Source organism: Melanotaenia boesemani, chromosome 14 (assembly GCF_017639745.1).
Source record: "Melanotaenia boesemani isolate fMelBoe1 chromosome 14, fMelBoe1.pri, whole genome shotgun sequence".
Lineage (NCBI taxonomy): Eukaryota > Metazoa > Chordata > Actinopteri > Atheriniformes > Melanotaeniidae > Melanotaenia > Melanotaenia boesemani.
This window is the reverse complement of record NC_055695.1, coordinates 11331456-11357663: the sequence shown is the minus strand read 5'-3', so window position 1 is coordinate 11357663 and position 26208 is coordinate 11331456. Positions and strand designations below refer to the sequence as shown.

The window sequence follows — 26208 nt, the reverse complement described above, 5'->3', positions numbered from 1 at the left end:
CTCTGACAAAAGGAGCAGTTTAACTATTGCAGCATAAAGGTGGAAAGGGGCATTAAAAAGCAGGTGAAAAAGGAGGAATGAAAAGTAGGGGTAAAGTCCGTGTAAATTAAATTAGCTACCTTGTTGTTAGAGGTTGCTATGGATGTTTGTTTTATTGTACTTTGACATGGAGACAAGAAGAAGACACCTAAGTTTACTGTCTGTTAAGTGAGATCACCCAACTTTTCAAAAATAATCAAACTTTTAAGACACACATAAACTTGTTTTGTAGGTATGACCAAAAACCCCATGGCAGTTAATCATGTAGTTAGAAAACTTTAGACAAATAAGCAAGTTTAGTGACATTCTTGACCTCTATATGATCAACTTTAGAGCTATGATTTACCATGTACCATTGTCTAGTAATTCCTAGTCCATCATAAAAAAATATAATATAAACTATGTTTATGTGGCGCACAAGTAATTTACATTTAATGTGGAAACACAGCAAGTTCTGATTGAGACAACCCAATGGAATCAAAATTGGTGTGATCAGTTTACAGCAGATCAGTGGGCACGTTCACATGAAAACAGTCATATTGTTGTTAAATGCTTTGCAGCTTGTAAATGCACAACTTATTTTTAGTGTATGTGATCCACAGTAAAACTGAAACCTTTTATCAAAATGATTTTAATTAGACTGAAGAAATATCTATCCATGTTAACATAAGTCTTCACTGGCCTTAGGTAGTACGTAGCTTCATTGTTTTAACTGTCTTAATTGATCATACTCCTAGGTTTCAGTAACAGATTAAAAGAGGACTGCACTTCTTCATACAGTTTTCTGATCCTAATTAGTTCATTTCTCTAAACTGCACATGTGTCTGTGTAATGTCATGACCAACAAGCTGGGTTATACAGTCACACCTTAAAAAGATAACATAAATGTTCATATATATTTGTCACAGTCACGTGTTGTTAATGCCTGATCTGATGTCTGCATCTTTAACAGATGTCCGAGATGAAAAGGTTTGTACAGCAATACAGACTGTTTGGTTTGAACATAAATAGTCTTCAAATGTTTTCAATACCATAACCAAAGCTAACTGTCAGATCGCTTGAACTCATAGATGCAGGTCTCTAAATATTCTAGGATGTCTGTGAATGTAAATGCAAAGAGTAAACAGTGTGTTTCTTGGCTTAGCAAGCAAAATGGTATCTAACCAGTGAAACTGGTACAACGGTTTGGGCAATTAAAATGATCTTTGAATAAGTTAAAATTGTGTGATCTCAAATAAACGTTAGCACTTCATTGCCTTGTACATCCTTATAGATGCTTTTAAAAGTAAATAAAAACTAAAACAGTAAAATAATGATATACCCCCACTGATGATGGACATATAATTCTTGGACTGTTCTTTTCCCTGGAGTTTCCTGGACTTTATTAGACATTCAGTGCATGTGCCCAAAGCTTAAAGCCCATATCAGCAAAATCTGAACAAACACTTTACACTGAAGGAGAATCATGCTTCAAGATACCATCAACATCATCTGTCTGGATTTCATGCTCCCAGAAGATATAGGCCAGACTTCTTCAGCAGCTTTGAATAACAGTTTGTTTACTTAAAATGTGTGTCTCAGTGCACATAGAGGGCCAATTCTCTCCCACAGCTATCTGCTTTAGCATTGTAAGGTCTGTTGTTGTAACGAGGTTTATGCAAAACTGATAAATTTCACGGATTTACCATGTGACAAAAATGTGACATTCCTGGGGTGTGGATCCACAATGTATCATGTATGTTTGGCTTCTTTACTGGAACAAATTAAAATAATTTCTAACAACCTTTTTGGAAAACAAGCTTGCTTCCCGACAATACCCCCTATTCATTTTCCACAAGTCCCCATTGTATGATTGAATCACAAGAATTGCTCTGCTGCAGGCATAATATGTGCCTAAAATAATCAAATTAATTCTTTCCCCTTGGAAATCTGCTCATTGACTTGTTTGTGTAACCATAACAAAATGTTGTTTTTCACCAAAGGTCGCAGAACACACAATCCAGACAAGCATCCATTGATGTTAAGGTTAAATAGCAGAGAAGATGCAAGGAAAAAAAAGCTAATCAAATAGTAAAGAAATGGCACACGGGGATGTCCGTAAGAGCCGAAGAGCCTTGTGACTACATTTGTTTTCCTTCTGATCTAAAAGTCAGCCAAACAATTGGGGTAAAAATGTTTTCTTTTCATCTTTTAAAGGTTTAAAAATTGAATCCTTACATTTGAAAAGTATTAAATAGGGCCATTTAGTAAAGGATATGAGAAATACTAAAATAAAAAGGATCAACTTTTGGCAACAAATAATTAATCCGAATTAGCTGCTGCAGAGAATAACCTGCACATAATAGCAGGTGTGGGATCCTATTGAAAGACTGAAGAAACACACAAACTGTCAAACAGTTTGTGTTGCTCAAAGAGAACAGGTATTACTTTTTTCTATACAGATTATTTTGGCCTTACACAGGACACAAACCCATAAATTATTTACAAAAATTTAAAGTAATCTGAAGAGCTGATTGTGTAAAAGGACAATAATTCATTAACGTTTACCCGTAAAAGCTTGTGTGCCACTGCGCTGTAGGTTAATCATCTAATATCTTATTTTGACAGTAGTTCTGGAGGTTTTGGATTCATTTCAAGCTGACTCCATGTTAAAAAGAAAAAAAAGCTTTTTTTTTTTTGCAGACAGTAATCTGAGATGTTTGCCTTTTTTTATCGACATGTTTCTTACTGTCGGCCATTTCACACTCAGTCGGGACATTGAGCAAATAACAAACAAATAAATAATTAACTCATCCAGCATCATTTGAGATTATATTAAACAATGAAAGATATGTGGACTTACTCTGCTCTGTGTTTGTTACATTCATCTTCAATTCCAGAGATCTAATGAAGCCACTTTGTTCACTGCTGCCCTCTGCTGATCCATTAGCATATGGTAAAAAAAACAAAAAAAAACAGAAACCCACACACAAAAAAGAGAAAGAGAGAAAGGTTGCAGTGGAAATGAATAACCAAAGAAAAGTCACTCAGTCATGTGTTCAACTAATCTGTAATAAAAAGGCATGTTAGACATAATATTCAGCATGTCATGAAAAAAACCATCATTTCTCAGTCTGAGGATTTGATAAAGACAGAGACATTTCCGCCTCTTCAAAAGATTTAGGACCAAAGAAAAGACTTTATCCACAGAGATTTCCTCCAGCTCTTTCCTGGGCCTAATGAATGTCCCCACTGATCTTTCCAGTTTAGACAGCAAGACATCCAGTCTGATCAAAGATGAGAGTAGGACAACAAAGCCCCCTCTGAAGAATGGACTGATTATAATTTGAAAGTAGATTTATAGATGTGTATAGATGCATCCTAAAGATCTACAAAAGGTACAGTGCAAAGATCATTGTTGGCTATTAAGTTGATACCTGATACAGTCTGAAATAAATTTGATAACTTGGTGATGCAACATAGATTATAGATACAGCTCAACAATTATTAAAAACCTTAAAATGAAATGAGCTGAACAATTATCTATACCTAACCAAGGACATTTCTGAGTTAGTCATCTGTAAATCAGTTTTTTATTTCTTCTCTTTTTCAATCATTTAAAAATTTACTGTAGCTCCGTGTCTGTTGCTAATTGCTGTACTTTTTGTATATAACTGGTGTGGATGTGTATCACTTTTTACTTTGACTATATGAGGATTAGTTTTTTTCACAAAATACAATTAAATATATTTCAGATGTAATCTTTGCTTGTGTGCCCCAAATGACTGTAATGTGATTAACTTAAGTGTTATGAATGAACTGTAAACTGAGCTCATGTTGGTGACAGCACTATAAAATTAAAACCTAATGCTTGTCTTGATGGATGGACCAAATACCCAATGTCTGCCTTGGCTAAGGAAATGGTTCTTGTGTTAAGTGAGTCTTATGCAACTATTTTTAGTGCTATGTAAATCACTGATAATTTGGCCAGTGATGGATCTCCTTCATTCTGCGTCTCCTGTCATTAAATTCTGATATGTCATTATGACCATCAGGCAAGTGTGGCAACTGAAATATAGCAACTCATAAAGTGGAGTTCTCTGTAACTCTGTGCTTTACAGACTTTTGCTTCTGATGTTTTGACAGTTCTCAGAGAATAGTTTTAATTTTATGGCTCTCATAAAAGAGTTGGTTGTTTCTTGTTAACAAAGCTCCATATACTTAACTAAAAGAACTCAGAGAGCGCAGGTCTCCGCCAAGCCATAGGGTTACTCACCCCATAGCCCACCCGCTTACCAACCTCATGCCACCACTCTTATGTATACTTCACAGTAATATCACTATCTATTTCATCATCAGAATAGATAATACATCTAATTTAGAATCCTTGACCCTGGAAACACACCTTTAGACACCAAGATTGAACATTTGCCATAATACTCTTAAAGTTGTTGAAGAAATTCATATTTTCTCTCATGTGGCAGTCTGGGTTAGCTGATGCCATCTTGTAATGATTATTTTCTTTATTTTTGCCAATGATTCTGGACATCATCTGTTGAGTTAGAAGATGTAATGGCAAAGTTATCTATCTTCCCATGGTAAAGAATTCTTTAAAAAAATTCCTGGATCCAGATGGTGATCAGGATCACCCCAAAAATGTAATCACTTGGTCCTTTTCCATTTCTGACATCTTTAAAATTTAATCCAAATCCGTCCATAACTTTTTGAGTTAAGTAGCTAACAGACAGACAGACAGACAAACCAACACAATCAAAAACATGACTTTACATTACCGCCTTAGTAGAGATAATAATAGCATCTGGATTCCACTGGAGTGCACACACAATACAAAGCATTAACCTTCTTTAGCCTTCTTATGATTTGGTTGCTTAACACAGGATTTGTATGTTTCATCAACACAAGATCAACATTGCTGTGAAATTGCAAGACATCTGTAATTGTGAAATAAAAATGAAATAAGACTAAAAGCACTAAAACCTTAAGTTTGCATAAATTACAAAGGTTCTGCTGCCTATTGTACTTTTAGAGACTCAAAGAACCACAAGTAAACCTGCAGTCCAAGAGCAAAGTGCTGTGTTTGGGAATATATGGAACTATGAAATGTTTGATATACAGTGGATCTTAGTCATGGAGAGCTTTATATGTGAGGAGAATAATTTTAAATTTTTTCCCAGATTTAACAGGGGGCCAATGAAGAGAAGCTAAAACTGGAGAAATATGATCTCTCCTGCTGGTTCTCATCAGAAACATCTCTGCAGCATTTTGGATTCTTAGCAGTGTTGCTTCAGGACCTTTCAAAGCAGGGTTATACTGTACATAATAAGATTGTGTGACTCTTATATTACACATAAGAATTTTTACTTTAACCAGTTATGTGACTTTTGAAAATATTTGGCAGCACTATATCTTAAGAATTCAATGCAAAAAGAGGAAAAATACATATGTAAAGACAGAGGAGCAAGCTCATTGGTAGACATTGGTCAGTGTATGCTCAACAGACAGGCTGAGGAAATTGTTTGTTCCGAGGACCATCCAGCCCCAGAAGGTGAGGGAATTGACCCTTAGGCCTGAGTCTGACATACTCAACACTCACACAAGCTCCAACCCAGGCTATATTAGCCCTTACACAAACTATTGTATGGTTTGGCAGGGCACTTTTGTGGATTCACTTAATATGAAAGTGACATTTTTTTCCTTTTTGGATAAACTTAATAAGCAATCCTTTTGGGTGTAACACAAGGATTTCTTGCACACATATGGTTTTTATTTCCAATCAGTCACAATCATGCTGAAGAACACAAAAGAACGATATATATTGTTCCAGAAAATGCTTAAAAGGACGTTAAATGAAGCCTAGACAGATAAGGAAAAATGTAAATGTATCTAGATCATTCTTCTTGAGGGAATAACTAAAGCAATAATCATTTTCTAAATCCTAAGATAGTTTTGATGGAGTCTTTCTATACAAGCCTAGTGCTTGAACAACAGAAACATGACAGAAAGTGACTTATGTATAGAGTATGTATGTTCTATTAATCTGTAACCAACATGCCTAAATGAAATGACACCCTCTTTTAGTTTTACACATGTCTGCATTACATTTTCTTTTAGCGCATGAAATTGTTTTATGTGACAGGAACGATTTAACGTTTGTTTCACCCGTGTCCCATTTCATGCGCACCGCTGACTTTTTTTTACCTAGCAACTGGCAAACGATGGCAATGCTCCGCGAGACATGCAACATTTTAAATGCGAGTACTTTAACATTTATCTTATCTATTATAGTTTAGCTCAAGTAAAATGGCATATCAGCCTGTCTTCTGTTCTTTTTTTTCATCATATAGCTGAAGCTAACGGTAACTAGATCTTTTTTTAGTTGATGTTCCGATTATGTCTTTTCAGGAGTCCCCACGTCCCTCCGACGACAAGGAGGCTTTCTACATGCAGTGTAGAGCTGCGTACTTGGCTCTGTTCAAATCTAGTTTGACAAATATTACTTCAAAACAGCAGTTATGTCGTGGTAAGCTTTAATAAAATGTTATATGACTTGCTAATTTGCTAGCAGCTAGCTATTGGGTTCACAGTTGACAACTGAAAGGAGAAACACTGCCTGGATGTTATTGTTGTGCTATGATTAAAAAATAATATAAAATAATAATAATAATAACAGGATTGTAAACGCCAAGTAAAAACATCCCCGTTTCCTCACAGAAACGCCCTTTTTTATTCTTGACATTGGGCAATTGAAAAGTAATAAATGAGAGAAAATCATTAACTTAAGGTTGAAGAGATGCTGTTTTCGTAACACACACACACACACACACACACACACACACACATATATATATATATATATATATATATATATATATATATATAATTGTTACAGATTCTCAAGGCTCAGTGTTTCATCACATTTGAAAATGTCAGACTGATTTACACAAAAGCTTTGCTGTAAAGTTTGAAATGTTCAGACATATTCATACTTTTGGAGAGCTATATATTCATCTATATTTCTAATGCTACTCTCACTGTATGCCACTTTCTTTTGTCACTTGGAAATGTTGACAGTTTTCCTCTTTCAACTCATTCAGTTCTCCAGCAGGCTGGTAGAAATCCATCCCATGCCACTCTCAATAAATATTGGACTACTAAAACATCTAAACTGAACTTTGATGACTTCTGTGAAATTCTAAAGTGTGAGAGGAAAACCGAGGAAGCTGAGTTGATGAGAACTTTTAAAAAGATTGATGTGCATGGTGACGGCTACATCTCACACAGTGTTCTGGAGAAAGCTCTAACCACTGTGAGTAGATTAATACATTCATATTAAACATTTTGCTATTTGCTTCTCTTTTTATTTCTTTTTTTTTAACCTCATTGTTGGTAATTTAGTTGCATGCGCCCATTTAAGTAAATTGAAGACTGCTTTTCTAATCTTTGAATCAATTTATGGCATGCATTTAGCCTAAAACTGAAAGTATAATAACCAATGAATGCCTTATCCTTGAAAAATAGATTGATTTTCCTGAATTTTTTTACCTTTAAATATTTCAGAGAGGAGAAAAAATGACAACTGATGAGGTGAAGGCTATTTTCTCGATAGTTGACATCAACAAAGATGGCAAACTGGACTATGCAGAGGTAAGTGCAGAGAGGCATGTTTGACAGTTACTGCATATGCAAGTTATCTTACTAGTCCAAGTCAGAGTTTTTTTTAATATATTGTAAAATTCAATTCCAAATTGCAGCCCAGTATCTAGTCTGAAACTGGAAAAGATTTTACCCCCAGAAAAATTTGTCTTGGACTCAAATACTGTTGTAATGTAAGATAATTGGCCACTGACTGCAGAAGAAGTTTCATAGCCTTATTAAAACTCACATTCTTCCAAACCAAATTGAAAACTGCAGTTAAGAATACACAATGTTGTATTTCTTCTTTGTTAAAAAGCTGCCTTGATTTGATGTTTGTTCTAAACATTCTCTCATTTATGCCCCTTTTTTTATTGGCTCCTAACTTACCTCATGTGTCATCCTCCTAGTATTGCTTCCCTGTTGCTGTCAGTTCTGCAGGTTGTTTGTGTCTACAGTGGATCAGTGTCAAAAAGCTGCTTTGGACAAGCTTGAGGCTGATGCCAAGCTGAAAAGACAGAATTTTGGCAGTCAGTTGCACAGCCCTTCAAAGAGCTCTGTGCCATCAGCATCATCATCAGCGGCAGAGGCAGCAACTCACTGTGGAGAACCTGATTCAACACATAAGAAAGGTGCAACATGTGGTCTGCTACTGTTATCTACTAACAGAGAAAATATACATTTTTGTAGATGAGTATGTATGTTTTTAATGGTGAAGTCTATTTGAAGAATTAACTAAAGGTCCAAAGCATCAGTCTTTTGTAGCTATACAGCAGATACTCCAAATTTCCATGTTTGAACGCTTACCTATAATCCCACTGCCCCAGTACGCCTCAACAATTGGTTTTGATGAATAAATAATAGCTCTGTTATTGATCAATTTTTCACCACTAATATGACAAATCACCTCAGCAACATAGTCCATATATCATAATAGCTACACAATTAGGCCAGCTTGTTTGGGGGGAGGAGACATCAAAGTGTTTTGGTATGGGTAATTATTTCTGCCATTATGAGATTGATATAAGCTTTGTCTACATGTACACACACACACAAAAGTGCCTTTCAGCTACCTTTTTTTAACTGCACTTAGATCCAGTCAAGTTTCAGTTTTTGTAACAAACATGAGCAATTTGTGCTCCTTCAGCCACTTATCTTTTTAAAGTGAATGTAAAGCTCCACTTTTTCACAATGAACCCAGAGTGCTGAAGAAAGGCTTAACAGAACTAAGACTCAGGATGAGGAAGCCTCGGACAGGCAAACAGTAAGAAGATAAATGGGGTTGATTTAAGTGGTCAGTCCATGTTCTTGTTATTGATTCAGAGGATTCCACCATTTCTCACTGGGGAGGTGATGAGGGATTAGAGAGGAGGCCCGGTCGCCCACTACTGCAAAAACAAATGAGCTCCGAGATAGTATTCAGGATTATCACATTATTGTGCCTCTCCCATGTATTGATTTATACCTGTTACATTTTAACAAGGCTCTGACATGAGATGCTGTGTGATCGCACATCTTGAATGAGTTTTTCTTGGAGCTCAAAAATTGTTTGGACTTTTCATTTGGTCTTGTATTTGTCTGTAAAACCGGAATATACATTTTACTGTAGTATTTTTTGCAGATTTTTTTTCAAATAATTGATTAGACTTACATTTTGCGTTATTTTGTTTCTCTGATCATTTCAGTCACAATAATTTGCTCAAATAATACTTAAATATTTAATATAAGTATACCGAGAAGCATTTGTTAGGCCACATTTCAGTGCATCTTTGTCCAGAGTCACATAAGAGCAACATTTTGGTTCTCTTAATTAAAACACTGCCATCAATATAAAACAGAGCCATGATTAAATACCACGACAGTGGGTGTATTTATTTCTATGCCACACTAATTTGCTCATAAGCCTGTCACATTACTTTGCATCCTGATTTCCCAGGCTTAGAAACAATCCAACCCCTCATTAGTGAATTGATATTTTCTGGCTTCAATTAGTGTTCAAGGAAGAAAGTTGTGTGAGATAATGGATTTGAAAAGGCACTGTTATGCCATTTGTGATTTAAAATGCCGCTATAATTAATTAAAAGGAGCTTGAACTTGAGACGCTTTCTTAGAATCCAAATGCAGAACAGCCATTTTAACTCGAACTCAGTAATAGACTTCTGAGAAGACAGATTACAGTGTGAATTATGTCACGCACCTCATCTCTCTTTTGAAAGTGTTTACTCTGTATGGAGGGAGGGATGGGCTGCACTTAATCTGTCAGTCATAAATCAAACTTTGTTCTGAATTTTGTGTCGTGCTTTGAAGGTTTTTTTTTCTTCTTTGGTCTAATTTTTTTTTTTATGAAAGTTTCTGACAGGCTTATATGTGTGTGTTTATCTTAGACAGCCGATCATCTTCCCGTCCTTCTTCAGCTCGCAGCAGACGGTCGTCCCTGTCCAACTCAATCACAGTGACATCTTGCAGCACTAAGGCCATCAAAATCCCAGAGCCTCCAGGTTTACAGGTGACCCTCTACAGTCAGTTTGACTATCTAGCAGCATTTTATGATTAACTTAATTATTCATTAATGTTGGTGTTATTTTTAAAAAAATATTCACTCTATTGAATGTTGCTATGGACGTACAGAGATGGCTTTTTTAGTTCTTGTTTAATGGTTTAGGTCAGGACTTAACCCCAATAACAAATGCATTTTGGTTTATTAGGCAAGTGAACAACAAAGTCATTGCCAGTTAGGTTTCTTTTTCTAAGTTTACTAATTGAAAACTTGATGAAATGATTTTGCTCAAGATTATCCTAATTCTACATATGGATATGGATATTTTTCAGTAATTCCTTTAAAGGCACTTTTAGAAACGTGTTTAAATGCCATACACGGAGCTTTCAGACTGGGAGGCGTGGCATAGAACTGGATGGAAAAGCATGAATGACCAAAGAAAAATATTAAAGAATATGTTTTATGTAGGAAAACTAAACAGGAGTTTTTCTATGAAAAATTTGGGACAACTATGAGTCACAAGGAATGGTAGGTGTCTGCCAGTTTTAAGGTTGGTGGATTGATCCTGGCTTCTACAGACCACATGTCCCACTTTGTTTAATAGCACAACTTAAATTAATAAAAAAATATCTATATACTACTATAACTAACTAACTAAACCAGAAGGCCACAGAGAAAGATGGAGATCCTGCTGTGGGTGACCCTGGAAGCCATGAACGACCTCGTGCTGCCTGCAATATCTCTGAATGTGTGTGTTAGATAAAATTGCACAACAGAGATTTAAAAAACAAAGAGTTGCTGTATGTTTAACAGAGAGGTGATTAATAAATGTGACATGTGAATGGGTGAATTTGGCTTGTGGTGTAAAAGTAGGAGGCTGTGTAGTAAGTGTTAATGCCAAAAAAAGAAACAAAAACTAAAAACATGAGAATCACTATGCTAAACAAAGCAATGAAATCCATACCTCTGTTATAACATAGCTCACGTCACAGTTCCTCAAAGACAAAAGAAATAAATCATTGTAATGAATAAATTTTAAAATATTAGCCACATATTACTTAAAAATCTATTAATATAATCTGTCATCAACAAAATGTTGTAATATGAAATATTTAGAATTTGTACTATCATTGAGTCACCGGATGTATTTGAGTGTGGGCTCCTGTACGGGTGTCTACCATGCAGTGGTTTTTGATGGATGAATTTGGCCCCGGGTGATTAGATATACACTGTATTGATCACACACTCATTGTTTTCACTCTTTTTGGCTTAACCTCGACTGGTTTGCTTTATAGCAAGGGGAGAAGTAAATAAATAAATTAATGGAAAAAAAAAAGGCTGCCCCTACCATCTATTAGGTCCATGACTGTTGAGATTGGAAAAGGCCAGGAGGGTAAAGAATGTGCGGCCAGAGATTACCTCAGAGGAAACTTCTGCTCACTGTATTTGCTCTTATATTGTGATTGGCTTTAATTGCGATGTATTGAGTGGAGGCGTAGATGTGTAGTTGTGACAGTGTGTATATGTGTGTGGCTTGTGTAATGAAAATAAGAATGCATTAATTAAAATCTACATAGAAAAGATTGTTGTTACTCATTCTTAGCATTTTGTATGTATAGGTGAGAAAACTAAGAAAATAGAAAGGTTTGTGTGTGTGTGTGTGGGTGTGTGTGTGTGTGTGTGTGTGTACAAGGTTGGTTCAGCGTCCTGCAACTCTCTGAAACAGTAAATCAGACCTGTGGCCGGAGCAGGTGACAGCACATGTATTAGTCTGCAGACTGACCCTCTCTCTATGGGGGCATTAATTCTGATGTCCTTAAGCAGTGGAAGGTGCCCATGGCATTTAGCCTCATGTAATATTGTCTGGACAAACCACTGAAGTGTTATGGTTTGATCTTTTATGCCTCTCACAGCCCAAGATAAATACTTGTATGAAATAGCTTTTCTCTGAAGGAGTAGCATGCTCCATCTTTATGGTACTTTCTTTGTTTAACTTGGTGATTTATTAGTCCACTAAAAGGATATATAGCCTATTCCAGACATGCTTGGTCCTCAGTGTCCTCTTACTGTGTGTTCACACCAACTGTGTTTTCATTTAATGTGTCTCCAATGAGGGGAATGAAAACTTCCTTGTGTTGATGTTACTTTTCAATTTCAAATTATTACCTCATTTTAGTTGTGCTGCCAGACAAAGGAACAACAGGATTTCAAAATGAGAGAAATATTAGGATTCATAAATATTACCAAAGTAGCCCCTTGATAGTTTAGACTGACCAGTTGCTCAAGACTGAAAAGGCTGAATTTATAAAAGTTAAATGGACTTCAATTTGGCGTATCAGGTTCTAGAGAGAGAGAGATTTACTTCAGAAACTCAGTGTGACACTTGTGCCCTCCTCTGGATCAGTGTGAGTATAACATGTGTTTTCATTCTGCTGAGCTTCCATGTGGTAATGAATATGCCCCCTAAAGATCTCAGCAGTAATAATCACAATGACTGTCTCTGTTAATCAAGTGAGCTACTTCACTGTTATGAGTGACTTCTTAATTAACTTTTTCATGCCAAAACACACTTCCCCTGTCACAAGATCAATCCCCCTGTAAATAGGAACTGCAAATTAGTTTTGGTTTCTGTTGAATGAATAAATGCATTTTGTTGTCAAACAGAAAACAGTTTTCTGTAATTGTATCAGGATCTAAATAAAGACCACACATAGATAAACATTATGATACACGTTACAAGATATAATATTTTTTATGTTATTTAAAAATATCTTAGTGTGGGTGTAACAGATTATTAATTTTTCTCCTGGTATATTAGTCATGTTATATCAGGTTGTATGAATGTAATGGTTTTGTTAATTAAGCAGAAATATTGTCCACTATTCCAGGAGTGGCAGCACACTTATATGAAAGGATGCTTCTTTGTAGAAGATGATGGAAGTATCAGCTCTCTGCAGTACCAACTCAATATCCCCCAGACTACCAATGTTTACCTCACCATCCAACCACTGAACCTCAGCCACAGATCTGGTGGGTTATTTTAATAAAACTTTATAAAGGGTGATGATCGAGTTACAGCCAAATGTTATTTTCTTGCTGGAAGGCTGCTCTATCATTGTTATAGTACTGTTTTAGTTCAATTTTTTAAATACTGTTTGTACCATTGTGGCAAAAAATAAATAAATTCTGTCAGAACAGTTTCAAGAACAGAAATCATAAAGAATACAAAGAATCCTGACTTCTTGTGTTTATCATTTTACTGTGGCATCAGGTCAGACTGTGTTCCAGCTTAGTGGAAGATAATTTATGAAGAGAGTGCAGTTCAGTTCATAAAACTGAAACAAGCAGTAGCAGAGATCAGATTGATGTAGTCTGTCAAAAGATTTTGCTGATTGTAAAGATTGCATAAACTAGGATGCATGTAGGCTATTTGATTTGTCCCCAAGATTATGCCTCTATTATAAATTATGTTGGTTTTTATCCTACATATATTATGTTCTTGTAGAAAAAAAATATGTTATATGAAAGTACATTATTTACATGTCAAAATCTAAATATATCCATTTGATCTTGCTTTACTTTTTTCAGAGAAGTCTTCACCGTGGATGGCAGTGGACACGGCCCTTTTTGTTATGTCGGCTGGCGACACCAAAGAGGACTCAACTTTAACATGCTTCACTGAATCAAAAGACAAAGAAGTATGTTTGTGTGTAAAGAGAGGCACATTCACAATAACATCTATTGAGATATTTAGTCCATGTCTGTTAACATTATATTATGTTAATATATTAATATAAAACCCTACAAGCCACATGAAGATGTTTGTCCTCCCTACTATTCTAATAGGGAGCATTGATTATAAAAGATTTAGCCATTTCTAATACGATGACAGTGAAGTTTGATTTGTTTGATTTATCAACTTTATATTCTAAGATATTTACTTGCAGGGTTAATTTACTTTGCAACCCTTATGTTCCTGCAGAAATATGTTTGGAAAGGAGAACTAAATGCTGGGGCATACCACCTGCTTCCTTTCACCAGCGGCTGCAGATTAAAGAAAAGAAGCAAAAAGGGTCTCTCAGATAAACCCGTGGAACTAGTTTACAGAACTGATACTGGAGAACTGGACCTTACTAGGGAGCTAAGGTGAGCCTTTATTAGTTCTTCGGGATAAAAACATATAGCAAAGGTTTATTTACCAAATTAGCAGATTTGTATGCAGGTCTTGATAAAAGTCACAACCACAGAGCTCAAAAGCATGACTATTGATACATGCTTTGTAAAAGAGCAGATAAATAAACTGATGAATGATGTGTGCTCATCTCTGTGATACTTTCTTTCTGCCACAGAGAGGTGCTGTCTGACATCTTTGATGTGATTGACCTGGATGGAAATGGTTTACTCAGCTTGGAAGAGTACAATTTCTTTGAGCTGAGAACCAGTGGAGAGAAATGTGACAAAGATGCCTGGGCTGTCTGCAAAGGTACAAAAATGCTATTCTTTCTGAGTAAATGTAATATTAATTAGAGGGAATGGGTCTATTAAGACTCTCATTCATGTTTTTTATTATAAAGAAAACTTTGATATGAGAAAAAACCAGCTGACACGACAGGGTTTCATGGAGCTGAACCTGATGGAGGCCACAGAGAAAGATGGAGATCCTGCAGATCTGTGGGTCACCCTGGAAGCCATGGGCTACAACCGTGTGCTGGAACTGGTAGAGGTGGGTTTGCATATCAGATTTCATTCTAAAAATAAGCATACAGACCCCAGTTACAATATAATATGGTGTGATATAGATAAAATAGACTATATTTAAAGGCTTATACTTCTTTGGACAAACTAACAGAAACCTTCTTCCATCTCTTTCAGGCGTGTCCATTTCAAATAGATGTGTACTGTGAAGGCACTCAGTCATCTATGCAGCCACTCAGTATGGACTCTGGACCCAAGCTTCTGAACCAGGCTGTCCAAAAGTCCATCACAGCTAGAACAGGAGCCAAAGCACTTAGGGGGCATGACAATGTCTTTATTTACACCTACAGAGGAGAGCACAGGATGTCCTCCCTCATCACTAACAAGGTAGAGAATGTTAGTTTGAAATAATGTGGCTGTGCATGCAGAGTTCTGACACTGAATGTTACACAAGCACATATCATACCAGTGAATCCCAAACAGCTAATGAATTAATTGTCCTGAGTATATATGATTTTTAGTAAGCTCTGTATTCTAATGACCACTGAGAATGAGTCCATAAGAAGGATGAACAACATTTCCTAAGACCTAGTCTGTTTTAGTACTTTCAACTAGTCCGTGGTGGCCAGAAACCATTCAGTCCATTGTCATTAATATTCTGTAGAGGTATCTATTCTCTTGGCAACTGGAGCTCCTCTAAAAGAATGACCCAAAGTTTTAAAAGTACAGAATAGAGAAAATATAGTTACCCTACCCATTACTTTTTGTCCTATTTTGGTTTGGGGTTTTCAGACAGCACAGCATTAGGTTCCACAGTTTATATATGTTTGTGTTTGTTGAGCTGTTGAAATTTCTGCCTTTTTTACCGATTCAACTGAAAAAGTTAACCCTTGATCTTTCGTTTGCAGACCAATCAAAAGGTGACTGTTCATGTAAACAACGAGCAGAGCAGGAACTGCTGCAGCAGCAGAGGCATGACTGTGTTTGCTGTAGAAGTGCCAGCCAGGACTAAGATGGTAAACAGTTTTCTAAGAGAACTGCTTCTGAAAACAGTTTTTTTTTTTGGTATTGTTTCTACCTTATAAGTCTGTCTGAAGTCCTTTTCACCCTGATCAAACCCCCTTCCCCTGTAGATTTGGCTTTTGATTTGACAATGTGAAAGCATCTAATTGGCATTCATATCCCCATTAAATGACTTTTATCTGCTCTGGCTTGACATGGCACTGATGGAAACCCAACACCCAGGTGAACGTAATCATTTTCAATCAAAATGCTAAGTCAGGGCAAGAGCATTGGCCACAGCTTTTCTTTACTAACTATAACATCTGGCTCTGACACTGACAACTTGAAAACAAAGAGATGAAATGGATCAACTTGCTCAACAGTTCAAATTAAACATCCCTGGAATTAGTTGTTTGATTTTATTTTTGCCAACAAAGACCAACCTTTTTATGCAATTAATTTAATAAATGCACCTATATTCCCTATAACTTATTAGCTTACTTGGTGGTTGATGGTAATGCTTTGATTTCGTGATGTCCCCTAAATGCCTCACATGCAGGCAAATCAGTTATAGCTACAGTATATAACAAAAAGGTTTCCATGTTCTTAGATGAAATCCAAGAACTCTGTCAAAATATCATCATAGTCAGTACTTTACTTCAACTTTTAAAGAAGACTAGATGAATGGTTACCAAGAAAAGTAAAGAACATACATGCTTGTGAATTTTCCACAGTGGCTCTTAGAAATAACCAGTATAATGGATTTCCAGACTTTTAATCATTTTAATTTCTACAACATTCAAATTGAAAATCTGCCTGCATCTCGGACAGTTGGGACATTTTCATATTGATTAAATCTGGTTGTACGCAAACTGGTACAACACTTTAAACTACCTTTATGCCAGTTCTTGCTACTTTAAGTGCGATCATGAGCACATTTTGCCATGATAGACACGCAAGATAAAAACAATACCAAACTCAGCTGATAAATATAATGACTCTGGATTGTGTGCCATCCTAGATGATAATGCAAAGATGTAAATTTTTCCTTTAGGTGTGCCAGCATGTCTTACCCATTAGTGAGAAGCAGGACTGGACATATAACTGCGTGGAGACCATACTTCCCAACATATAAAGCTGCACCTCTAAACACCTGTTATACAGACGCTACATAAGAACCATGAATGTTTCACATGTGGTATGAGGAGGTTTTATTATTTGTTCAATATCAACTGTTATTTTATTAATGCAGATATTGTAAACTTTAAAATGTCTATCCTAATGATTGTAATGTTTAAATGACCATTCATTGAAACACTTCACTTTGTCAAAATATCGGATTACTCATACTTCATTGTCAGAATCTTGACCTGCCTGATGGCAGCCAACAGCTGTATCAGGTCCATGTGTAGGAACTTGAAAACCTGTTAAACAACATGATGGTAATTGAGGAGACAAAAGACTATTTTCCTGTTGTTGGACATTTTTTCCCCTTCTAATACTGCATTGTCTTTCAGTTTTATTTTTTTGTTTGAATGTGCCTTTAATACTTTTTTAAATGTTGAATGAATACTGAAATGTAAAAAAAAATCCTATAATTACAATGATTGTTAGACTCAGAATGTTGCCATCGTGACTCTGCTGTTCAAATGGTAGGTTATTTTGTTTTTTCTGTCTCTATATAGTTATGTGATCAGTAGATATTTTTAAAATTTCTTTTGTTTTGATTTTTACATTCTTAACATGGAGAGCCATGTAATACCCATATATTTTAAATACATTTAAACCAATATGGCTGTCACAGACTTTCCTAGTCTGATAAATAGGTGATTAAGAATTTGTGCCTCAACATCTACATCTTCCTTTTGGAGAGATTTCCTAAAATATAAGGAAGATTTCTCTCAAATGGTGTTTCACATTACTGTTAAGTCCTTTTGGTCATGCAATAATATAATTTAGTTTGAAACAATAGTACTTTAGGCCTGTAAAATATGTCATCAATTATTATTTGTGCTTTTTTTTTATTTTTTAGGTACAGTAACTTCTCAATTCAATTATATGTCAGCATTTACAGCCATTAGTCTCCATAACTTTCATTTTGCAGTGTTAAGGTTTGAGGTTGGCAATCGGATGCATTCCTTTGTATTGCAATCAGGTCTAAACTTTACTTGCCCTTGGTCCTTTCAGTTGAGCACGGTCTTGACCCCCTATTTATATCTCTTGGGCCATTATGTGCCCTTTGACTTTCACAGCTGAAATAGTAGAGCCAGTCACCTAAATGTCACACAGCATGTGAGATGTATTTAATGTACTGAGCCCTTTTGCTCTTCTTTTCCAAACACAGTCATATTACTTGACTGCTTGCATTTGGGGTTCAGAGTTGTAAACCAGATTAAATATCTGCTTTGTCATTCATAACATTTTATGCTACACATAAATGAGGAATACTTATAAAATGGCTTTGCTTTCGGTTCAGTGGTGGGATGAATGGAAATTGGGAAAAATTTACAAGTGTGGTATTACAGCAACTTCCTCATGAGGCATGCTTAACTGTTGCGATGATAAACTTTGCAATGATCAAACACAATGTTATGCAACAGGCAAACAACTGTGGCCAGAAGTGGACTGTTTCCCAACGCTCTGCAAGACTCAGTCTTTAAAACTGGAGCAAACTGTCTGAACATCTTTCTGAATATTTTATGCATACATTTTCTCATTTTAAATGGTTTTAATTTAATAATGAATTAAACATTTTATTAACTTTCCGCTTAACATTTCATTAACTTTCCTGTCTGGAGTCTTGCAATACACAGAATAAAGGAACAGAGGTCTTCTCAAGCTTGACTCAAAATTGAAACTTTAGATCCAATATTAGTATAAAACCTTTTTTTAACCTCCCATTTCTACTTTGCATTTTTGAGATGCACTTACTGTAAGCTGGGAAACAGCATTTTGTACCACCAGGATCAGAGAGAATCCAGAGGTCCTGTCTTCTGTCTCTTTATTTTAGTTGTAAATATTACCATGCCTCGAAAAAATCAACTCCATAACATTTTTATTATTTTTATTTATTTTTCTAAACTGAACCGCTAACATTATATATATATTTTTTTGTTTGATTGTTTGTATGGTTTTAATTTGCTTCCGTGTAATAAAGTACCAAGAGAATTATAAGTTACATTTTATTTATTTACCCAACGCATCCAGTATGTTGCTGCAGGAGAGTGAAGGAATCTTCCATGGTATCTACTTGCCCTTTAAACTGAGAGGGCGGGTATGTGAGGGGGGAGTTGTCCCGCGTGTACGTGCAGCAGTTCTGCTTCTTCAGTCGCCTCCTTGTCGGATCACACTGCGGATCAGACGGGGTGACCATTGGTGCTTTCTGGGGGTCAAAAATGGTGAAAATTACGACGGTGAAGACCAAGCCGTACACGGACCAGAAGCCTGGGACGAGCGGTCTGAGGAAGAGAGTGACGGTGTTCCAGCAGAACCAGCACTATGCTGAGAACTTCATTCAAAGCATTATCTCTGTCATCGACCCTGCCGAGCGCCAGGCAGCCACTCTGGTGGTGGGAGGAGATGGAAGGTTTTTCATGAAAGACGCGATTCAGTTGATAGTTCAGATCGCAGCTGCCAACGGGGTCAGTTGGAGAAGGAAATGTACACTTTTTTGTTGCTCGTCCTGTGTTTAGCTAGCTAAGTAAACACTCCCTGCCCTGACTGCTTCTGAATAGCATCACAGTTAGCACACACAAGTTTAAATAGACCTAGCTGACACGTTTGTCAACTTTATTCCTCAATATACTCTGTGTTGTGCTATGTTTGATACATTCTGTACTATGTACTGAGGTTTGTCACTAGTAAATGACGGGATAGGTTGAGTAACTTTAATAGCCTAATGCTAATGATAACATATCTACCAAAAGCACCCGAACTATCAATGTCATTGTCAACAATAGACCTACACGGATCTTTATTGCTAACCCAGTAAGTGGTGCTAATAAAACATAAAAAGTTAACTTAAGTCTTATTTAAGGCTTTTGCAACTGCTCCTAACGACAGTTACTGTCGTTCTTAGCTAGGTGATGCTTATTGATATAATGATGCTTTAAAATTTACCACTTTAACTTGTACTAGCTTACTGTCTGGCAAGTTTGCCCCTTCTTGTAGTAAGAGACAACTGGAGTGAGATGGGCATTCATTCTTGTGTTTAGTTTCCATGCTTTGATATTGGCCTGGTTTTCATTTAGCCTGTTTATGGAAATTTATATGACAGTTTTCTTTAGTTTCAGAGCATAGAGCCAGGTACATTTAGATGTCATCGACACTCGTGTGGTTTCTCCCGCAGTCTGCCATGTTCTGCTTGATCGCGGTGATCTTTTGGATAAAGTGTATGATGAAGGTCACTTGGTATCAACCGACTACCTTTGACATTTAAACATTGACACGGTAGCTTCTCTGCAGTGTAGAGGGTTTTAAAATGTATTTAAGGTCTCTCCGTCTCGTGTTTTGTATTGCAAAACCTTCGTAGATCAGTCTACAAAATGAAAAAGAAATCGGTTTTAGTATAGATAAAGGATGCATAGTAGCTTATTTCATAATATGCTGTGGTGACTGCAACCGGGGGGCGTTACGTTCAGTCAGTCACGTTGCCCTGCATATGTCTGCAGCTTTGATAGGAGCTGCAGACATTTGTAGAAATGCATGACTTGAACACGCTAGATATTTGCTTAAATTTGGGGTTTCTGTCAGCTTGGCAGCAGATCCTATAGGTTTAGATGTGTGTCTGGCTATTGCAAGTACAAATCTGCCAAATTATTAGACAGGACATATTTTTTTGTATCTAGATTGACCTTCTCGATCTTGGACTGCTGCAAGCCAGAGCTACATGCAGGATTTATAAATGATGCCAGCAGGAGTGACTTGTTTAAATTATGTCTGATTTTTGTCGTCTTTGCTATTTTTGGTCACTGTTAAGAAACGATTGGTGGGGAAATGTGCTGTTGACTAAGATGTAGACACAGAGGCCCCACTGTTTACACAAAACAAACTAAGATGGAGATAGCAGCATTATTTCAAAACTTAAAAGGGTGAAGGTACACTTGCACTCTCTACAAAACTCTTAAAATAGGAACAAACTGTTGCTTGATCAGAAGATATTGGTAATATTTCATGTACACCTTTGCTATTTAAAATTTGTTAATAAATGGTACTTAATTACTTAAATCAAAAAATGGATTTTGGTGCATCTACATGAATATAGATGTAAACGTTTTTTAGTATGTGAGCTCTGTCTTTGAATTAGTAGATAAAGGCTGGTGTTTCTGCCTTTGCAACTTATCAAGTGACATGAATGAATTAAAAACAATAAATCCTTTTTTGCAATCCCCATAAATGAAACCCTGTTTTTTTGTTTTTTTTTTATAAGTTGTCCTTGTTGTATTACGTCTTTTATCAGGTCTAAGAATGAAGGCGTGCAGTAATCTGTTATGCAACAATGTTTTTGCTGCAGATTAATCACCTGGTAATTGGTCAGAATGGCATCATGTCCACCCCAGCAGTCTCCTGTGTGATCCGCAAGATAAAGGCAGTGGGTGGTATTATCCTCACAGCCAGCCACAACCCAGGAGGCCCCAGTGGAGATTTTGGCATCAAGTACAACATTGCCAGTGGAGGTGAGAGGTGTTCACAGACTTTTGGTTCTGATCTCTGCTATTCAAGCACTGAAGAATTTTGTCATTTTTAGGCTTCTTGTTTGTGTTTGAGACACATTGCAATGCATAAGCCCTTACCAGTCTTTTACCTTGTCCCCAGGACCTGCTCCCGAGGGCATCACAAACAAAATATTTGAGGTCAGCAAAAGCCTGCAGGAGTACCACATCTGCCCAGAACTCAAAGTGGATCTGGCCAAGATTGGCAAGCAGACCTTTGAAGTGGACACTTTCAAGCCTTTCATAGGTACAGCAGAATGTAACATGTATTACTAAATTTACATCTCTATCTTTTAAAATTAATTTGAAATATTAAATGGATCAAGTTGGCAAGTCTCCATACCTACAAACTAGATGATCAAACCTACCTTTGTCTGAAAAGGGATTTTCTCCTTCTTGTCTTAGTGGAGATTGTGGACTCAGTTGAAGCCTATGCTGAGATGCTGAGGGGCATCTTTGACTTTGCTGCCCTGAAGGATCTTCTCTCTGGAGCCAATCACATTAATGTCCGACTGGATGCTATGCATGGAGGTATAGAACAGCCCACAACAGGAGAAAAAGGGTTGATTTGTTCTTCAAATGTCTGGCAACATTTATTGATCTCTTTTTTTTAATAATGTTTTTTTTTTCTCCCTCTAGTGGTTGGTCCGTATGTGAAGAAGATTGTGTGTGAAGAGCTGGGTTCTCCTGCCAACTCTGCTGTCAGCTGTGTCCCCCAGGAAGATTTTGGTGGCCACCACCCAGATCCAAACTTGACTTATGCTGCTGACCTGGTCAACACTATGAAAGGAGGAGAATATGACTTTGGAGCTGCCTTTGATGGTGATGGTGTAAGTGATGTAACTTGCAGAAAAATACTTTTACAGCTTTTAAATTCAAGGAAGTATGAGGGATCAGTAAGAGCAAAACTGAGAAGTTTTGATCAGTTATAACAATCTTTCGTAATAGCTTGTATAAAATAATTTTGTTTAACTGACATATAATAATGCTTATATATCATTAGCATTAATAACATCTTTTTATTTCTTTAACATAAAAAAAGTAAGTACGATAATCAAAATTATGGGCTTGTGTTCCACAATTTTAGAATCTTCTAGATAGAAAAATCCGAAGTACCTTTAACATACAGTACTGGACCAACACTGAACTGTCCTGCAGCCTTACAAACAAATTGTTGCTACTTCTCAGGAATCGTAATCTTATCATATGCTGCTGCGATTGTTGACACTGGTCTCCCTGTGGCAATTATTCTGTCCTCTCTTTAGGACCGCAACATGGTACTGGGTAAACACGGCTTTTTTGTGAATCCCTCTGATTCTGTGGCTGTCATTGCTGCTAACATTACTGGCATCCCATACTTCAAGAAGACTGGTGTCAGAGGTCTGGCACGCAGTATGCCAACCAGTGGAGCTCTTGACAAGTAAAAACCACACTCTAATGTTTTCCTTATTGCAGTGATCCCCAACCCTGGTCCTCAAGGCCCACTATCCTGCAGGTATTAGATGTCTCCCTGCTGCGACACACCTGATTCACATTAAATGGATCTCTGACAAGCTCTGCACAAGTTGAGCCATTAATGTGAGTCAAGTGTGTTGAAGCAGGGAAACATCAAATGTGGGCCTTGAGAACCGGAGTTAGAGATCTCTGCTTTATTGGATTGATTAAATGAGTGCCTAATTCTCATCACTCAAAGCCATGCTTGCTTATGTGATTTATTTTGTGCTCTAATTTATCCCAGTGTGGCTAAAGCTCTACAGATGCAACTGTACGAGACTCCAACCGGCTGGAAGTTCTTTGGGAACCTGATGGATGCTGGTAAACTGTCATTGTGTGGAGAGGAAAGCTTCGGCACTGGTGAGACCTAATGTTTATCTTTGTGTAGCTTGGACTCCAGAGCAAGCATTGTCCCACTCTCAACCTCTCTTGTCGTTTTGCCAACCAACCAGGCTCGGATCATATCCGTGAGAAAGATGGCTTGTGGGCTGTTCTCGCATGGTTGTCAATCTTAGCCACCAGAAAGCAGAGCGTGGAGGAGATCATGAAGGATCACTGGCAGAAGTTTGGCAGAAACTTTTTCACCAGGTCAGAAATTATGCTTGTAGAAAAATTTGTGAAATTATAGTTTATGTCCCAAAAGAGTAGAATTTCATCTTAGTAGTGGTATAGTTTTGTAAACAGTGTTAAGAAAACCTGGGATGATGTAGAAATGTTGGGTTCTCAAGTAGTATTTTGCTACCATCTACGGGCAGAAAAGAGAACTGCAGCAATGATGACATTTTTCAAATGGTTTCCACTTTCATTTTCTTCTTGTCTGTAGCTGTGTAAAGATTTCTGTTTCTTACTGAATTTAATCTAAAATTTAATACAATTTGCTTATCTTATGACCATAAATGCTCTGATGCCAGATACCAGATTACATTTCTGCATCAACCTTGTCTGACTTTAATTCCAGGTACGACTATGAGGAGGTTGACTCAGATGCTGCCAACAAGATGATCAAGGATCTGGAGGCGCAAATGTTCGAGCCTTCTTTTGTAGGAAAGAAGTTCTCATCCGGAGATAAGACTTATGAGGTGGCTGTTGCTGACAACTTCGCCTACACAGACCCTGTGGATGGCAGCGTATCTAAAAACCAAGTAAGGTTGCAAGACAAATGTGCTTGGGTTTGCCAGCCATCATCTTGGCAACATCACAACTTCTTAATTAGACCAAATCCTAAAAAAGTTTTTCTCACACTTGATTTCAAGGGATGTTTGGTTTTAATATTTAAAAGTGATCGAATCTTATTTGAAATAATAGTAACTACAGAGTTAATTATGTCATCAACACAAAGTGGTTTGAGTCATGACACGTCTTTCATTGTATTTCCAAATTCTGCATGTTTTCATTTGTCATCATGCCCTCTGTCGTCTTCTTTCTCTTACACTCTCTCAGGGTCTCCGGATCATCTTCTCTGACGGTTCTAGGATAATCTTCCGTCTCAGCGGTACAGGCAGTGCGGGTGCAACCATCAGGCTCTACATAGACAGCTATGAGAAGGATCCCCAGAAAATTTACCAGGATCCACAGGTCAGGACAATGTGGAGTAATTATAGCTGGCTATATCCAGTGAGGTAAAGATTAGATGGGACCAAGACCAATCTAAATATTTTTCTTTTCTTTTCAATTTCTTTGGGTGAGATAGTTTAGAAATAGGCGTAGTTTCTCACCCCAGTCATCTATCCAGGTTACAGCAAGCAAAGTTTTACTCTTGAGTCCCAGGGCTCGATTGATCTGTAATGTGCAGGACTCCCAGCATTGACCAGGAATCTTCAAAAGACAAGTTCTAGATATTTTATTCAGCATGGGAGATGATGATAATGATGGCGACATTTGGCTAAATCTTGAATTGTAACAGCTTATCAAGGCCTGTATGAGGGGAGGGAAACTTAACACAAAGGAAAAGTAGAGTTTGTATTCCAACTATACACTTCATAAAGTACTTTTGACTGGTAAGGATGAGGTGATGGAAGACATGAAAGGAAAAAAAGTACAATTTACATGTATTGCTTTAAAGTTTTACATGGATAGAAAAAAATTCCGAGTAATTTTAAAATTAGGTGTCTTTGACAACGGTTTCTGAAAGGTCAGACTGAGAGAGATTCGATTGATTGCAGTCAACAAAATCACCACTAGAGGGCACCAAATCTTACGTATTTGGGAACACTACCTATTAAAACACTCAACACTAGCTGTTTTGTCAGTTTACATACAAAACTAAGTTTGCTTATCTTTGTAATACTTTTTTTATAATAAGTTTAACACCTCTATGAGTTCCACATTTTAGAAAATGTTGCTCAAACTGAACAAGAAATTTGATTCTTTAGTTTATTTGTGTTATTTCTTTGTCTAGGTGATGCTGGCTCCTCTGGTAGACATCGCTCTTAAGGTCTCTGAGCTCCACAAGAGGACGGGACGTACTGGCCCAACTGTGATCACATGATTCCTCTACCACACTGCCTCCGCTCATGAGCAACAGGATACCTCCACCGTCTCTGGGATGAGGCTGCCCCTGAATGCTGTCTTCGTTTCAGTAGTTGGCTGTCCTTAAAATACAGTTAGATGAAAATGGGTTGAATACAAGGAAATACATGAGGAACACTTGATTTTGCACAAATGTTTTCACTGCCATCTTCTGTTACAAGACTGTAGTTGGCTATTTAACTGTTTAGATATCTAATTAATTTTCTTGATACCTTTAAGTAATCTGTCTGACATGTTGCATGTTCAAGGCATCTGTAGGGAAAGGTTGGAAAATTAGTACATTTTTGTCACCTTAGTAGCCTATGCTTGTGATGTAAGAGAAGTAAGTTTGAGTGAAGCAGATTTGAGTTTATCTCATGTAATTTCTCAAAACCTTTTTTGTTATTGTCCAGCATTTTTTTTATCATGTAATGCAGAAACTGCTAAACTGAGCATAAATCAGCATTGTGGGGCAACTTCACCCCTTTCCCTCCACTTTTCCCATGATGACCCAGTGCCTTCCCTTTCTGTTTTCTTCCAAGAATCACCAAAATAGCCTCTCAACCTGAACCACAGCAAATGTTTTGCGATCCAACACACCCGTCATGAATAAAATTCCCTTCCATAAAA

The 26208-nt window shown here is 37.0% G+C and overlaps 2 protein-coding genes across 2 annotated transcripts; both read left to right on the top strand.

Annotated features, from left to right (window-relative positions):
- Nucleotides 1–6230: 6230 nt before the first annotated feature.
- Nucleotides 6231–18630, top strand: efcab7 (EF-hand calcium binding domain 7). Its single transcript, XM_042005282.1, has 14 exons — nucleotides 6231–6290; nucleotides 6442–6559; nucleotides 7134–7345; nucleotides 7597–7683; nucleotides 8105–8303; nucleotides 10056–10177; nucleotides 13057–13198; nucleotides 13757–13866; nucleotides 14151–14314; nucleotides 14518–14651; nucleotides 14743–14891; nucleotides 15041–15250; nucleotides 15772–15879; nucleotides 16920–18630. The coding sequence occupies exons 1-14, from the start codon at nucleotides 6255–6257 to the stop codon at nucleotides 16998–17000; spliced, it is 1872 nt and encodes a 623-aa protein (XP_041861216.1). The 5' UTR covers nucleotides 6231–6254; the 3' UTR covers nucleotides 17001–18630.
- A 553-nt stretch (nucleotides 18631–19183) lies between these two features.
- On the top strand, nucleotides 19184–26208 carry pgm1 (phosphoglucomutase 1). The gene is made up of 11 exons (XM_042005283.1): nucleotides 19184–19506; nucleotides 21378–21540; nucleotides 21680–21823; nucleotides 21982–22107; nucleotides 22216–22406; nucleotides 22842–22996; nucleotides 23315–23430; nucleotides 23523–23658; nucleotides 24029–24212; nucleotides 24511–24645; nucleotides 25469–26208. Exons 1-11 carry the CDS (start codon nucleotides 19261–19263, stop codon nucleotides 25556–25558), a joined length of 1686 nt encoding a protein of 561 aa, XP_041861217.1. The 5' UTR covers nucleotides 19184–19260; the 3' UTR covers nucleotides 25559–26208.